This window comes from Chelonia mydas, chromosome 1, assembly GCF_015237465.2.
Source record: "Chelonia mydas isolate rCheMyd1 chromosome 1, rCheMyd1.pri.v2, whole genome shotgun sequence".
NCBI lineage: Eukaryota > Metazoa > Chordata > Testudines > Cheloniidae > Chelonia > Chelonia mydas.
Genome location: NC_057849.1, coordinates 279,251,853 through 279,269,223, shown reverse-complemented (window position 1 = coordinate 279,269,223; position 17,371 = coordinate 279,251,853). Strand labels below are relative to the sequence as shown.

Here is a 17,371-nt window from a genome sequence, read left to right as displayed (position 1 = left end):
TATACAGCAATTTAAAATATAAGCCAGAGTTCATTTGATCAAGTGGTGACCTCTGAAATTCACTAAGGCATTATGAAAAGAGTTTTGTACATCTTTATTCCATGGTTCCAGACTTGCCTATAAATACAGAACTGCAGCAGAAATTGAATTTGTTTTCCCAAATGACATGTTGACTAGTCAAAGAAATATGTATCTCAAGTTCACAAGTGGCAACATGACCTTATTATCCCCATTATATTGGCAATGAAAAGCCTAGATAAAACTGTCCAGGAAGGAGAATAGTGCAGTTGAGTTGATGTTTTATGTTGCTGAGTGTTAAACAGTTTGCTTATAAAAAGTTCTCAAAAATGACTGTCTAGTAAAAAAAAATAAATAAAAAAATAAAAAATCAACTGCAGCATGTAAGATGTCAACAGTTTACATAGCATAATAAAAGAAGACTAACTTCTGAAAATACTAGGTTTTATTCACACCCCAGTGGTAAACAATAACCTTAATATGATTACTAGGTTTCTTTTGTAGATCGCTGTCACATAAAATACAAAACCCATAGCAGAAACAAGCAGACAGTTATGAACATTTAATGTGGTCTTGCTGGAAGTTAAATGAATTATACTAATCTTCTGAAGTAGTCAAATCCAAAAATGCATCATCTCCTAGTTAGTACAAGTCACTGCCACTTCTCTAACAAGGTAATGGAAGGCACAGCTAGTGCAAGCAGACAAACCCATTCAAACTACTGGGCTGAAAAGACTTTGGTTGGTTCTTCAGGAGAGGATTTTCTCTAAACAAATATTGGTCTCAGTTAACAGTTCTGATAATCTTCACAGCTGCAGTCTAATAGCTACATGACGAAAGACTTCACAAGAACCAAACTATGTAGCAATGAATTAACATTCATGCTTTAGGGGATTTACTGTATTCTACATATTGGCAGAAAGTTATACTATTAAAATGCTAGGTAGAATGAACCTACATTTTAAACTGGTACTTAGGTGTTTGATTTCATTTTAACAAATTGTTTACTTAATTCTACCAAGAAGATACAAAACATAAGGCTGTAAGTAACTAATAGTTGTGTTTAGGCTATTACAGTGCAGGTAATCCTCAAGGCCACATACACACTGCTTCACTGCTGCTTGCATTCTGCTGGGTTTTGATCCTTCTGTTGAGGAATAAAAGAAAGGTCAGTATACAGATGTCACATCAAGTTATTTTTCTAAGTCACTTATCAAAGCTGTCAAACAAGTGTTTTCTAGTTTCAATTATAGCTCTTAAGAATTAAGTTTAGCTATTAAGAATCTTGCATCTTCTCTCCCTTATCCACCCTGTGAATACTATACCACATTGTATTCAAATCTCTGTGCACTAGGCAAGTTAAGGATATCAAATTCAAGAGGATGCCTCAGTTTTGCCTTTGGGTGGGGTCTGCACTAGCCATTGGCAGCAACACAGAACTTCTAACTACAGTAGGGTGGTATATCCTGAAAAAAATTGAGGGAAAGAAAATGGGAACAAAACTGGCCTGGCACAGAAATGGAAGAGATGCCCACACACTCCAAGAGTCTTAGCCAAGGAGGACTTTCCTTGGCCCCATGAGCACAGACAGCCCAAACATACAGGGTCACTGCACAGGTCATCATGTATCTGTATAATGACATGAGCAGTAACCTGGTGAGGGTAACACTTAAGTCCCCATCAAGGCTCCCAAGGTATAAAGCCTACAGAAATAACATCTATTCCATGGCGTTTATGGCTTCTATAGCTATATTTCTCAGCACCTATCATGACTGATGTATATGCAAACTAATTCCTGTCTGCACTGTTCAACAGCAGACCCATTATGTGTGTCATCTGGGCTAACGGAAGCCAAATCTTCCTCATAAAAAGGACAAAAATTCACATTAATACCAGTAGTGGAGAGCTTACTTGCTCTAATGTCATCCCTCAGGAGACAAGTCACACTTTGAAAGCTGGCTCCTGACCTGCATAATTAACAAAAGCATAAAATCCTGAAAATGGATAATGGTCGCTGAGATGACATGTTGAATACCCTTCGCATGTAAGTGATTTAATGAGCCACCTGAGGGGTGATGGAACTAGATTGTGATGGCATACCTGAATGAGCCAGCAGAACCTGGCCCCTAGACATCAAACACAGGCTGATAGCTAATTTGCGAGTGGGAAGTGAGAAATTACTAAAGAAAATTACAAACAATATGGTAGGGCGAGTAGCAAAATGTATATTGGATTATATGGCACACTGAGAATCAGCCTTCCTCACACTGACTGTACTTTCATTATAGTAACAGTCTCAACCAAGGACCAGTCTCAGTCAATTGTGGTGATGGAAGAACTAGCAGAGGGTGGTTTCATACCCATCCCAGTAAATTTACATGGATATACTAAGCACAGTATCTAGGGCATAAGTTTGCAACCTTTTTTCATTTGCGGACGCCTTTGGAAATTCACCCTGTGGTCCGCAGACCCTGAAGTCTTAGATTGAAAACTGAACAGAATTCAACTATAAATGCTGCACATTTCTGGCATGGCACTGGATGCAGCGTGAGAAAGGGCCCTGAACTGTGTGGGCTTTTATGGTAATGACACTTCTGGGTTTTGACCTGTAAGATGGGGTATTCACATTCTGTTTTTCTGGTCAATCAAAAGTATACCTTTTCTGGCATCTGAAATTTTATTTTCGCAGTCCCCTTAGACAGTCTGTGGATCCCCAGAGGTCCACAGACTGAAAACCACTGAACTAGTGGAGATTGTAAGTTGCTGCATTGTCTGTCTACCAGCTACTTGATAATGTTTAGAACAGACGCTGGAGACTCCAGCTACTTAAACATAAAACGGAGGTAAATGCTTAGAGCATCTTCTTGCAAGTTTATATTAGCCCCACGCTGCTCAGACAGCCAAACATGAGTAAAGAGATGGATCTGTGAAGCCAAGACAGAAGCAAATCTGAGATGAACATTTAGTCAACCCAGCAATTGGCTTTGACGACAACATTTAGTGCTACATCGACATGCAGAAGAGCTGGTGAATGATGACATACAGGATTGTAAGATTGCTCAGTGGGAAGTGGTAAAGCATGCATAGTGACTGTTGTGCATTTTGGAGTGAAGCAGAGGCAAAAAACCCTTAGTGACACTCCAGGTGCATGGGAGTAAATAATCGTTTCCTGGCTTCTCACTGTGTGCAGCTGAACAATTCCCATGGTAGTGCACATGGGAATGGCTTGTAGGTGTGTTTTAACATGTACTTGCTCTTCATCTTATCGACTTGATTCCCACTGCCAGGCCATGTACAACCTTCTGTTTTGCTTAGTACAGGTCTCGCTCCCCGCTCCCATTTTTAAGGGCCTACTAGCTTCCCACCTTATCCTCCCACAGCACCTTTTTTTTTTTTTTTTTTTTTTAAGAATCTGGCTCTAAAGCAGCTACTTCTGGGGAACAGAAGTGCTCAGTCCCACTGCCTATGAGTGTTACTGCCTTGATGACATCTTTCTCCCCTCATTCCCCCACCACTTGTTAGTTATCCCTGTGGTCCTAAATCATAAGTCCAGACCTTTGCCCTGTTTCTGTTCTATTTCTTGATGCTGCAGCAGTAGCAACTGCCATCTTGCCATGCTCAGTAGGTCGCATAAGAGGGAGAAGATTCAGTCAAGTGTGGTCTACACAAACATGTGATAACAGATCACTTACATATACAGATAAGGATACTGAGGCTGGACCTGCACAGGACTGTATGCAAGGGGCACTTGCGTATCCATTTGAACACTACTCCCTCCACTGTGCCCTGTGCTAGGCTAAGCAACAAAACGGCTGCATCCCTCAGTTGCCTCAAACAGAATTTGAAATATTGCAACCTAGCAACAGCCAATATCTGACCAGCCTACAAGGCCAAAGAGTTAGACAATTAGCATATCCCACAGCAGGTGCATGAGCTCTACTTGTCTCAGCTTGCAAATAATCAATTTGTTGATATTTCTGTCAGGGTAGGTTAAAGCAGTTCAGCAGGAAGGGCACTGCATGCATTACTTTGCTCTCCATAACAACTAATTTTTTTGGTCATGGGCAGTGAAGGGTACAGTGGAATGCAGGTGGTTGGATACAACAGGGCAAATGCTAAACAGTTGTTTGACCTTACTTGATGTACCATTATTGGTTTGGTCTAAGTCCTGCCAACACTGCTGAGAAGCAAGTTTAATGTATCCATATAGCCTGCTGATCTTTCAATGTGTTATGTAAAGCCCTCCTTCACCTATGCCCACTGAAGCTAGCACTCTCTTTAAATTCCTCTACAATGTGGGCTGACACTATATTTAAAACAACTCAACTTGCAAAGTTGGCTGATAACTCTCTGCACATTGTTTAGAGATTTCTAGCAGACAGGGAGGGAAAGGCAGAGAAAAATTATCTATAGAATTATTCTGCTTCTGTGTATCTGCAACAAGAGCATCCCTAGTACATGCCCATCTCCATCACATAGCTTTTGCAGATCAGAGTAGATCTTACCATATTGTGGGTGCCTACAATTTTTGGACCACTGCTATTATAATGGACATTTCCCATTATAATCTAGCATTTTTTATAACAAATTATCATACAGTCTCCCCAAAATGATAGTTGCCTTTTATCTGATGAGTAGTCCCCTTTCCTGCAATATTTTTTCTGCAACTAGCTCCAGCAGGCATCATGTAACTGATATAACCAACTACCCAGTGTCACCTGAGTAACAGTGGTGTTTCCAATGTCATGTATATTTCAGTTCGGTTTGGTTCCCACTCACAATTCCTAATGACCTGGCTTGGCTTCCTGATCAGTGCTTGTGGCCCCAGAAGTAGCTGGATAAATGCTACCTACTATGAAAACTAGGTTTCAAAAATCCCAATGGCTCATCTAGAATAAAGGGACTAATGTAGAGGATGAATTTTCAGATGTCTGGTACATCCCAAACTAAGCTATGAGAATTTGCATAAATTTGGGAGTATGCAAAACAGAGGATTAACAATCTCTGCTGCACATCCATATTGCCCTCCTTTTAAGTCATCCTGAAGTCTCTGCTCTCTACGTAGTAAACATCTGTATTTTCCCCTGTACATCGTCTTCCCAAAAATGGGGAACGACTGGAATGAGATGGGCTCTTAGCCCAGCAATATATTCCCCGCCACAAAGGGAGGGTTTACATCCAATTGCATGTCAGCTACACCTACGTTTTCTTTAGAGCATTGTTGTAGGTTCTGCTCCGTACAGGAGGATGATTATCTCCAGGGAAGACAGCCCAAATCCTCTTCTTACTCTTAAGTCTTAAAATACAGCTTCAGCCCCACTCAAGAAATTTCACCCAAGTGAAAGGATATGTTTCTCCTTGATAGTGCAGCAAAATGCAGGCTACACTTTATGTCACAGCTAATAGCAAAAATACATACATCAGTGACAAACTTGCCCAACTAAATCAAAGATTTTAACAGCCCTTATTTAAGGTCATTTAACTTGTATTTTCTTTATGAATAAGAAAGCTTTTACTTGCTGAAAAAAGGTTGCTTAGGTATATTTTTAAAAACTCATTTTGTAATAATACTTCTAATTTCTTTAAAAAAAGATCCCTGGCCACATATTTAAAAGTGTTACTAAAAACAAAATTAGAGTGACTACGTTGCTCAGCAAATCTTAGAAGGTAAAAAGTGGGGTATTAAAACCATCTCAGAGAGCAGTTGAGTCAAAGCATGTTTGTTACAGGAATTATTAATTGTATATTGCCGATTAAAAAGTGTTGCTTTAAATTAATTGCGTAATTTTAATGAAATACATTCATTGGTACTAGTCACCTTCGGGTCATAATCTGGATCATTTTCTTCATCTGCTTCTTCCTCCCCTTCCTGAAAGATAGAAAGTGTCAAGTAGAAAGTACTCTTGGTTCAGATTAAATACACAGAATGCAGTCAACAGGTTAAATGTTCCTCTGATGTTTGTAATTTTTTTTTCCCATGAGTTTTCATCAGTGCAGAAAAGAAAACAATTTGAATGAGATCTTGGTGTTTAGCCATACTCCGCTTTTAAGAGTAAATTTCTACATTGCATTTAGGATAAAGCTCTGCTCTTAAATATACTTGTGCTACTAGTACAAATCTAAGGCAGACTAATATCTGGCATATTTACTTTTATCACCACTTCAGGCTTACATTTATAAAACATCTCAACCAATAATGTTTTATACAGATTGGAGAAATACTAAAGAATGTTTGTCATTTATAGTTAACTAAACAAGAAACCAAAGTAACTTGCCAACTGCTCAGCTACCATTCCATCAAAGATGAAAAACTTGCTCCAAAATGAAGTATGTGTGCGTCATTTTACTCATTTAACCCATCTTGTAACTCACCTCATCATCTGCCTCCTCACCTTCTTCATCATACTAAAGGAGAAAAAAAAATTGTACAATGTTGTAAACACCATCACCCTAGATGTTAAGCAGTTTTATGTAAGTTACATGGAAGCCAAAGAATTCTCATGTTAAAATTAAGTGTATATATATTATATATACACTTTTTTTCAGAGGGGTAATTTACATTAATTCAGCTTTGTCAAAAAAAATTCTAGATCTGGGTGACAGTGATCAATATCATTAATACTGAAGATGTTTTATTGAGCAGAAAATTTAAAATAAGCTTTGACAAAGAAAGGTGTTTTCTAGTTTAAGGATAAAACCTACTCATAGTTAAGTGTTAACACATTCATTTTGCACGCATATATTTTAAAGGCAGGGTTGAAAGCCATACCTACTACAAATGTCTGACACTTCCCCTAACAAAACCGCATTTTCAGTTGCTTATAAAACTTTGCAAAAAACAACAGTCTGGGTTGAAATTTTCCATGCAAAGTGTCAGCCTCAGGATAAATTTTTTAACGAATACAGCTAGATGGAGATACAGTTTTGTCCATGTTAATAAATTAGTGACCTTTTCCTTTGAATAGTTCTCAAAGCTTTGGAGCAGGGATTTGAAATTTGGCAGGGGTGTTCCAGGGATGTGCCTTTTGGTGTCTCCATGAAAATACATCCAAATTTGACCAAGTCACAAGTGTGAAAAATTGAAGCTTGCAAACACTCAATAGAGACTTGCTAGAGTTTAACAAGTAGAATTTCCAAAGATTGTCTTCACTGATCATGGCTCAATCTTCATAGTTTCTAGTGCTGACCAGACTGCACATGTGCCATTCCAAAGAGCAAGTCCCAGATCAGGGCTATAGGAGTGAGGCCAAACTTTCCCTGGAAGTGCTGCTCCACACTGGGATTTTTGTGTGTGTTGGAGAGGAGGGTGAGGCCACCTGGAAGTGCTGAGGTGGGTGGGTGTCTCTCTCTCTCTCAGGAAATAGTCTAATTTGACTGCAGAGGGGAACAAAAGTTGGACCGAAGGTAGGAGAGAAAAGATAGAGACAATCTGGTGAGATAGGGATTGCAAGCCAGAGTATGGGGAATACAGTTTGGACAAGGGACTAGGGTTTGTGGAGGGAGAACTGGAACAGCAAGGAGGCAGGCAGGGATAGGGTCGGGGGGAAAAGGGAGAGTCAGCTTACAGGGTGGACTGGGCAAAAGAAATGAAGCAGTGGGTGGATAGGGTAAATAGGTAGAAGAATTTGAGCCCAATAGAGCGCAATCCCCTTCCAGAGTCAGGAAAGAAACCCAAGGTTGAATGTCACCATTCTTCCAGTGTCACCAAATATCTGTGAACCCCAATGGCAAAGTGCGTCTCATCCTTATCCAAGTGATGGTCTATATCAGGGGTCGGCAAACTCTGGCACGTGTGCCAAAGACGGCATGAGAGCTGATTTTTAATGGCACGCTGCTGCCTGCTGGGTCCCAGCCGCCGGCCTCACTCAGCCCGCTGCCGAACCCAGGCCAGCAGTGGGCTAAGCGGGGCCGCCGGCCGGCACTGCAGCAGGAAGCAGCGTCGGGGGAGGGTGAAGAAGCTTGGTCCTGGTGGCTGCTGCTGCAGGGCAGGCAAGCTCCCCACTCCCTCACCTCTTCCCCCAGCATGCTAGGTTCCTGCCCCTCCTCCTCTCCCTCCCTGCCGTCAGCTGATGGCCCTTGCAAGGAGGGGGAGAAGCGGAGCCTTGGGAGGAGGCGGAGAAGAGGTGGGGGTGGAGCCTTGGGGAACGGGGGTGGAATCAGGGCATATCCCCTCCAGCCCCCTGCCGTGAGCTGCTCTGGGCAGGGGCTGAGAGCACCCCCACAACCCTAGCCCACACCCTCAGCCCTCTGCCCTGACCCCTGCACACCCCTCAAACACACCCAGCCCCCTGTCCCGACTCCTCCACCCCCCCACACCCCTAGCTCTGACTCCAGCACCCCCACACTCCGTGCCCTGAGTCTTGCACCCCCCACATTCCCACCCTGAGCACAAAACGGGAGCTCCTGCACCGCCCCGCCCCCCGCAAACATTCCCACCGGCACCCCTCACACAAAATGGGAGCTGCCCAGGTAAGCACTCCACCCCCAAACCTCCTGCCCCAACCCTGAGCGTGCCCCCCTCCGCCCCATTCTCACTCCTGGCCAGACCCTACATCCCATCCCCCAGCCTGCGCCTTCACCCCCAGCCCTGTGCTCAATGTACTCCCACCCTCAGCTCAGTGAAGAGAGAGCGCGTGCACGCACTAGAACTAGGTTGAAGGTAGGTACCCACTCTATGTGGGCAGGGCCGGGATCCCAGACCGGCAGCGGGCTGAGTGGGGCCAGCAGCTGGGACCCAAAGCGGCAGCGGGCTGAGCTGCTCAGCCCACTGATGGTCTGGGGTCCTGTCCGCCGGCCCCGCTCAGACTGCTGCCGGCCTAGGTGAATGGAACCCCAGGTTGGCAGCGGGCTGAGCGGGGCCGCAGCGTAAGATCAGCATTTTAATTTAATTTTAAATGAAGCTTCTTAAACATTTTGAAAACCTTGTTTACTTTACATACGGCAATAGTTTAGTTATATAAGATATAGACTTAGAGAGAAAGACCCTCTAAAAAACTTTAAAATGTATTTCTGGCACGCGAAACCTTAAATTAGAGTGAATAAATGAAGACTCGGCACACCACTTCTGAAAGGTTGCTGACCCCTGGTCTATACAGAGGAGGACAACCTACTGCTGCTATCAATTAACTTCCTTAGCACAAGTAGCAGTGGATCTAAAGGTTCCAACACTACTGATGATCCATATCTTAGTATGATGGAATTTACTTTTTTCCAGTTTGCTTTAAAAAGGTTAGGAAGCTCTGCACTAAAAAACTTGTTAAGAGAACATTAAGATTGCAAAACCAAGAATTCAGGTTAGGAAATGAAAGAATTAAGGTTCCTTGTGCAACCTTAATCTGACACTCTTATATGCAATCATACACTTTTAGGACCTTTGCCTCATTCTGTGAATACAATGAATGATGCTCACTTAATGGGCAGCATTTCAAAATTTGGTTCTCTTCATTGTTCAGTGTGGGCCCCTCATTTACACTATTTAAACCCTGCTTTGAAGACAAAAAATAAATAGTTTCCTCATGGGCTTTTCTACGGTGCTTATCTCTATAGTATTCAAGTGCTTCACAAATATGAATTTATTTTCATAACACCTCTGAGATGGAGTATTATTTATCCCCCCCCATTTTATGGATTGGAAGCCAAGGCACAGAGATTAAGGTTACAAATTCACACTAATTTTGGGTGCCCGATTTGAGTAATCTAGGACCTGATTTTTCAGAGTACTTAGAATTATACAGCATTTTATATGTACAAAACAGTTCCCACTGACTTCAGCTTCAGCTGGAAGCGCTCAACTCTTCTTCAGATCAGACCCTACAATACCAGATTGGGCACCCAGAAAGGGAAGTACACACAACTAGTGACCACACATGAAGCGTTTGGTTTAAATAATTTGTTTTGCATCATATAGAAGCTCTGCAGCAAGGACAGAATCCAAAAATATCCAGTTCACATACACACACGCTACATGGCCCTATGCTGGAACAGAATACATAAAAACAAAATGGGCCATATTCCAGCACACCAGGGCCATATGCTGTAGTCGACATTTTCTGATCCTACATCCAGTTTAGGTGAGCTCATGCCATTGTGTAAAGGGTCATGCCCTGATGGCACAGAGTCAAGGTCATATCCCTCCATACCTTTAAGGCCTGGTCTACACCTAAGACTTAGCTACATCTTTCAGCACTGTGAAAAATTACACACCCTGTGCAAAACAGTTCAGTCAAAACTTACCCCCAGTAGATGCAATTAGGCTGACAGAAGAATTCTGTTAACCTAGCCACTGCTTCTCAGAAAGATTATTTACTTCAGTGACTGAGAAACCCCTTCTGTTGCTGTAGCAAGTGTCTACACCGCAAGTGCTACAGGAGAGCAACTAGAGTTGTGCTGGTGTAGTACTTGTAGTGTAGACAGAGTGGCTACCACTGCCCTCCAAGGCTTTTGTAACATGGTGTGTGTGTGTCGGGGCCCTACTCTGAACATAGCTGGAAGTACCTAGACAGAGTAGATTCATGCACAAAATCCCACAAACACTACTAACGCCACAGAAATTATACATTAGGAATCTTAAATATTAACAATATTGTTGGGGCATACTGAACCAGTTTAAAACAGACTTACATCATCATCATCATCTTCAATAGCTTCCCCTGTAAAGTACAATACTGATCGTGGGACTATACGCTCACGTAAAAAGTGGCCAATTTCAAAATCTGCAGCAAGGATTGCTTCAGCGTCATCATCCTGTGTAAGACATTAAAAGAAACAGTCAAGTGGTAAATTAATAACTCATTTGTTTTAGGAGTCTGAACACAAACTAATGTCAGATCGAGGTGACCAGATATTCAAGAGAATTCAGCACAGTGGGATTATGTTCATGGATTCTGACATTTATTGGATCGTACCTAAGGGACAACTTGCAAACGAGGGCAAATAGACAATGTATGCATCTGCCCACGTTTTAAAAAAGCAACCTGTGAAAAGTCTCTGAAATTTTGTGCAAATTAACACAGAAACCTCAATACAGTTCCTTCATTTTTAAGTCAACATTTTTACCCAGATTTGTATTAAAAAGAAAGTTTCCCCATTTCCCCAATGTTTAGCTTCTCCACATCATTTTAGTGTTCTTCACGACCTTCCTAAAGTTCTGCTAAGCACTAAAACCCCTTGAATATCTTACAAATACATTAATATCCAAATGCTTTAAAGACTCTTCGCTTACTCCGAAGGTATGTCTCTGCCACTTAATTCAACCACAGTGATAGTAATAAATTCACCCATAATTCAGTTAACATGATATTTAAGTTAGATTTACACTGACAACCCAATGAGATGGGTACAACACTTAAGTTTTCACTCCTGTTGTCCATAGATTCAGGTAAACAGAACTCTACTGGTTTATATCTGAAAAACTATCTTCAAACCGAAGGGGCTAGATTTAAAAAAAAGCGTTTAAATGAAAAAAGTTAAAAATTTGTATAAGATGCCAAAACACCTAGGGACTGAGTTTATACTAACCGTGGCATTTCTGGCAGCATATTCAGAGTCTCCAGTGATAAAAAGCAGACCCATTACATAAAAAGCATAATCTACATTCAGTGTTTATGAGAATAGGTTTTCAAGACATTGTCACACAGATAAGGCTTTTTCTGTAAAGCTTCCCACCACTGGTAGGCAAGATGAATAGTAGAGCTGAGAAAGCATTTGTGGGCACCTGAAGCTTCACCAGTTTTAGCAGTGGTGGAAAGGGTAAGTGGATAGAGTAGACACAGCATTTCTGGGGTAACTAGATAAGTAGGTTAATTAAATCTTTCTCCTTTGGAGACTGTAGTTCAAGTTAGTTTGACACTCACCTTAGGCTGGTATTATTGGTTCCTCACTTTCATGAGTCCCAACTTTATTCAAATTTTAACCTTTACAAGACAACTCCAGTTTATCCTTCACAAGCATCAACAAGCCCAAAATATACTAATTACAACTAAGAATGCTCTTATACAGCCTGAATAGATCTTCCCATAGAGCAAGCCAGAATATGTGCTAAACAGTATTTACTAGAGAAGTGTTCCTTATTCCATGAAGAAATAGCTAGAATAGTTTAATATCTTCCCAAGTTATAGCTTAAGTAGCACACATTCTTTCCAAATTTGGTGTATTGAATTTCAACTTACCAGGTCTCCACTTTCAGGAACTGAAAGAAAGAGGGAGGGGAAAAAAAAAAATAAGTAATTTAAAAAAAATACTACATATAATTCATCGCAAATTAATCCAGACAATACTTACCTTCAGGGGGACTAAAGAAATTGAAGAAAGAATCATTGGAGACAGTTTTTGTCACTGTTCTAACTGTCCCTCGTCCCTTGTGTTTCTGCTTCTTTTTGATGGTTTTCAAAGTAACATTTTTTCCTTTTTTCCAGTCTATTTGGCACCTGCAAGAAATAAGGAAAATAGCTATCAAACTGGGACATACTTACAATTTCACATTGTTTTTACACACTAAAGTTGCCCCTAGTCTAAGGATATGGTTAAATATTTAAGTACAGCCAGTTGTCTATTTTAAGGTGATCTTGAAAATTATTATGTATTTGGAGAAAACACTGTGGGCTAGCCATAACGCTCATGGGTACTTCATTTTGAGCTGAATTACTCATTCTACTCCCAAAATTCCTTCCAGTCAGGAGATTTTCCCTCCCACACCACTTTTCTGGTTGAAAATATTTACATCAGAAATAAAAAAAAAAATAAACCCACAGCACTTATTTCCTGCATGAATAATTTTTTGGGCCCCTCACATATTACGTTTCACTTTTAAGCCCTGGCAGGTGGAAGGATAAGAGCATAGCTCAGTTTTACTCTACAACAAGACTATCACACACTTTTAATTTGCTCAACAGTGTTCAAGACTATGGAAGACAATGCCTGTCTCATGAACTTTGTCAACACTGACCAGGTGCCACTTTCCTTCCATGAATCATTGACACGCTGCATGGACAAAGTACTTTTTCAGGAACGATTTGAATAGGGGGTAGTAATTTAGTTGGCACCAATGATGGTGTGAGGGCTTTTCAATTATAAAGGCCACAAAAAAGGTTGAGACATGAGAAAGACAACCAAATATGTTAATACCACCAGGTTGGGGTGGAGGAGAAACAGGAGGAAAATTAGAAGAAGGAAATATAGCTGTGACAGAAGTGTGCCAAGTCTGAAATGGATAAGAATTGTTACTTGCTAATGGAATGACTGCCTGCAAAGCTGCACACTCACTTAGATGTGGGCTCATGGTACTTTGTAGACAGTTCCAATGATTACTATGTACACAACCTGCCAAGGACAGACAAGGGACGAACCCCACGCAAGTTCGTTTACTTGGTTTCTTTCACTAAGACCCAAAAACTCAGGCAAACAACAAAAATTAAGTCAGTAAATGTTCATTCTTGAAGCACTGATTGCATGGATCTCCATATCTGATGAACATTGCAAGTGATCCTAGACTCAAAAGTTATAAGTTTGAGGTGTCTCAATTTAACACTTATTATAGGACTGTCCTCCTGAGCTGTGTATTTGCTCTAGAAGATCAATTCAAGAAATGATGCTATATAAAATTTAGAAAGAATAATGGTTCAATCCATTTGAGAGATAAGACATTCAGAGTGTCAACATATTTACTCTATTCATGGGTATAGGGGCCAGCTTTTTGCTGTTTACACAATTGCAGAGGTGTCTGAGGCTGTGATTGTACTAAAGAACTGTCTGGGGCTTCATGTACCACTCATTTATGACCCTATTGTTCCCCCCACAAAAGTCAACAAGGTTCTGACCATTGTTGCCTAGTACATGGTCCGAAATTTTAGAGTTGACTGGATGCAGTGTTCAAAAGTTATCCCATTTCATGCATAGCCAAACAGAAATCCCAGCAAGTTGAATGTAAGGCCGTTGCTTGAAAGTAAGACAAAGACTTAATCCTGCCTTGAATGCAGGGGACTGGACTAGATGACCTCTTGAGGTCTCTTCCAGTTCTATGATTTTATGATTGCAAGCTCAGCCAAATATTAAGAGGAGCCATGAAAAGGTGGTTAACACTTACCCTGTACAACCCATAATTTCTGGTCCATCAAAGGAGAAGGGATCAGAATCATCTGGCTCTGATCTCATTCTGTATGACTTTGTCAACACTTCATTTGTGAAGAAGTCATTTGATTCAAAGTGAAATTCTAACGTGAAACTCTAAAAACAATTGCCAAAAGACAGTGTTATTAGCAACTGAGCAACATTTCCTCATCTTTAATTTCAAAATCATAATGATTAACACCTAATATCCAAGAATCAGATATCCCAAATTAGCGTACACCTCTTTTCCAGTAATAAAGTGGCTTACTTAATGTTAATTCTGCCCAATATACGAGACTGAAAATTCTAAAACAATTTCTATCCCCAAATTACAATAATTTAAAGTTTTCTTAATTTCATACTGGCATCTAGGATTATGATTTTCATCTTCTGCCTCATACCTTTTGAAGTGAGATAAACAGTGATTTGTGTGCTATAATGTAGAACTAAACCTCTGGACTACTACTACTACATAATTTCTTGCAAGCAACATAGGTAATCAGTTCAAGGACATAATTATCAGCAACTACATTTTTGAAATTGTGTCCAAATCTGAAAGAAACTCCTAGTTGCAAATACTGATTAAAGCTAGGTTTTGTATCTAATTGATTAAACTGTCATAATACAAGAGATGTGTGGTCATTTTATATATGACTATATTAACAGTATGGTAGTACCATTTCTCACAAAGAACAGACTAAAAATTCTTCAGAATCCAAAAGGCACCATCAAATATTTGACAGGCACAGACCACCACTATGTCCCCAGTGTCAATTTTAATCTTATCATACAGAAATAAATACAGTTTGTCTATGATGTTAAGCTTACCATAGGCTGACTGGCTTCTGAGAACTTCACTTTAATATCTTTTAAGTGTTTCAGGATAGGTTCATCATGTTCCTTTAAATAAAATGATTTTAAATCAATGCATAGCATTTTTCATACAAACAGCATTTGAGTTAAGCTAGTTACAAAATAAAAAAAGCATTGCGGTGAAAGGGGCACAGGTATATTTAGTATGTGTTTTACAGTAGATAAGAACCTGCGATAGGCATTTGAAAATATTGTATACAATTATTTGACCAGCAGAGGGCAATAGTAAAGTAATAAATAGGCACAGTAAATAATTTAAATTATATAAGCATCCTCAATCTTATTCAATCATGAAAGGCAGTTTCTCATCATTTGATATGCAATTCATCACTGAATATGTGAAGACCTGTGTAAGGAATGTAACTGGCAACTAAACAATAAGATGTGTCAGGCTGAACAGGCATGGGAGCATGATACATCATTCCATTGACAAAGCACTTTGAAATGGGATACAAGCCATTTGATCCTACCAGAAGAAATACCAAAACACCCAAATCATATCACTATTTCCACAATTTCTAGGAGCAGACCAGTACAAATTTTAAGACTTATGATTACATTTAACTTTAGGTCACCACCTACCTGAACCATATCACTAAGCAAGTCCACATTCTTAAATACTGTCAGCCAAAACTCAGGAATTCCTTTAGGGTCTTCTTTTTCTTCATCTTTTTTCTCCTCTTCAAGCTTGGCCTTCTCTTTCATTTCCTCCTTGATAAAATAAAAATGTTAAACTTTCTAAAATTTAATAAGAGTTATCACCAGTACCAGATACTCCGGTAAAGCCCATGATTTTATGATAAAGTCAGTGTGCCCGTAACTAGAAGTCAAGCTTTGCAGCTACTTTACAGAGCCACAAAAAGCTATTATGGGAATTTCACTGCTGGCATTTTAAATTTTGCTACAGTATTGGGTCTTGCTTAGTGTGTTAAAGCTTGAAATATGCCATCAATTGTTCTCTTCAGATACAGTGGAGATACTCACTGAAATTTCTTCTTCAGCATCTGCTTTCCATTCACATTCTTCTTCTGTAGGTTCATAAATCGCATTGATGATTTCACTTCGCTGGAAAATAAAACCATGAAGTCTTTCAGGTTTACTGTATAATTTTATAATAATGAATCTGAACTATGTAATGCCCATAATAAACCACTCCTCCCAGTAAATTGTATGTTTTTGCAATTAGTAAAGTTACTGTAATCCAAGCTCTCCCTTTGGGGAACGCATTCCATTTGCTTCTTGACCTAATCTGACACTCAACAGTAACATTACACTTTACTCCTATCCCCATCCAAAATAACTACCCAGGCCTTGAGACCCTTAATCACACTAGTTACTCTCATGGGTGGTCCTATTGGAATCAATTCACTCAAGGGACTGAGGGGTTCACATCTGGCCCCACATGGAACTGTAACACCATATAGCTACAGATATGCACCACTGATGTTTATTCCCATTGTAATCCTTTCTTTTGGGATTGTAGTTAACTAGAGCTTACAAATAAAGTCATATTAGCACAGAGTTGTTACCTTATCAAACAAAGGTTGATAGAGAGCAGCATACTTTCTTTCCAGCTCATGAACTTCCTCGTAGAACTTTGCTTCTATCTGTGCACACTTAACTTGAAGGTTCTTGAGGGCATTCACCCGTCTCTTAACTACCTTAGGCAAGCTGAAAGTTTCAGTTATACAGTATTATGATTACTATTAACAGAAGTGTTCCATAAAACACACTGACCCCCTTCTCAATCTTCTCAACCCCCTTCACTCCCTGCCCATCCCATAGCCACCTTCCATAGTACAGATTGGTTTTGTTTTATGCTATGTTACAATACTTTTCATACTTAAGCTTTTGACAGAAGAACAGCTGAACACATGACTCACTAAATCATGCTGATTCAGGGTTAATGCAACTCTTAAACTAACCTGAGGCTTCATTAAGGCTGAGGTTTCATTAAAGTATTCCAAAGAACTGAGACAAACATTAAGTTTAATTACATAAGGTTTTGCCTAAAGATTCAAAGCAATAATGCAGGGGTCGGCAACCAATGGCATGCCAGCTCATACCCCGGGCCACTCTTGTCTGCCTCCCCACCCCGGGAGCAGGGTGAAGAAGCTTGGTTCTGCCGGCTGCTGCTGCAGGGCAGGCAAGCTCCGCCCTCCCCCTGCTGTGCTGCATGCCTGCCCCTCCTCCTCTCCCTCCCTGCCACCTATCGATCAGCTGATGGCCCTTGCGAGGGAGGGGCAGAAGGAGAAGAGGTGGGGATGGGGTCTTGGGGAAGGGGGTGGAATCAGGGCATATCCCCTCCAGCCCCCTGCTATGAGCTGCTCTGGGCAGGGGGCTGGGAGCACCGCCATGATTCCAGCCCACACCCTCA

The 17,371-nt window shown here is 40.6% G+C and overlaps 1 protein-coding gene across 12 annotated transcripts in view; it reads right to left on the bottom strand.

Annotated features, from left to right (window-relative positions):
* Positions 1 to 445: 445 nt before the first annotated feature.
* The window catches only part of NAP1L1 (nucleosome assembly protein 1 like 1), a 54,313-nt gene continuing 37,387 nt past the window's right edge, over positions 446 to 17,371 (bottom strand). For 4 of the 12 annotated variants that reach the window (XM_043547581.1, XM_043547557.1, XM_043547586.1 and 1 more), the window contains 11 exons: positions 16,524 to 16,665; positions 15,979 to 16,059; positions 15,577 to 15,705; positions 14,950 to 15,021; positions 14,099 to 14,238; positions 12,298 to 12,443; positions 12,186 to 12,205; positions 10,639 to 10,761; positions 6,391 to 6,423; positions 5,837 to 5,887; positions 446 to 1,165 (listed from right to left, as the gene is read on the bottom strand). In XM_043547581.1, coding sequence (XP_043403516.1) covers positions 1,130 to 1,165; positions 5,837 to 5,887; positions 6,391 to 6,423; positions 10,639 to 10,761; positions 12,186 to 12,205; positions 12,298 to 12,443; positions 14,099 to 14,238; positions 14,950 to 15,021; positions 15,577 to 15,705; positions 15,979 to 16,059; positions 16,524 to 16,665 — 973 coding nt within the window. In that variant the 3' untranslated portion in view covers positions 446 to 1,129. Of the gene's footprint in view, positions 1,166 to 1,404; positions 1,485 to 1,929; positions 1,986 to 5,836; positions 5,888 to 6,390; positions 6,424 to 10,638; positions 10,762 to 12,185; positions 12,206 to 12,297; positions 12,444 to 14,098; positions 14,239 to 14,949; positions 15,022 to 15,576; positions 15,706 to 15,978; positions 16,060 to 16,523; positions 16,666 to 17,371 lie in introns of all 12 variants that reach the window. The other 8 variants (XM_037886259.2, XM_043547551.1, XM_043547574.1 and 5 more) reach the window with 4 other exon arrangements.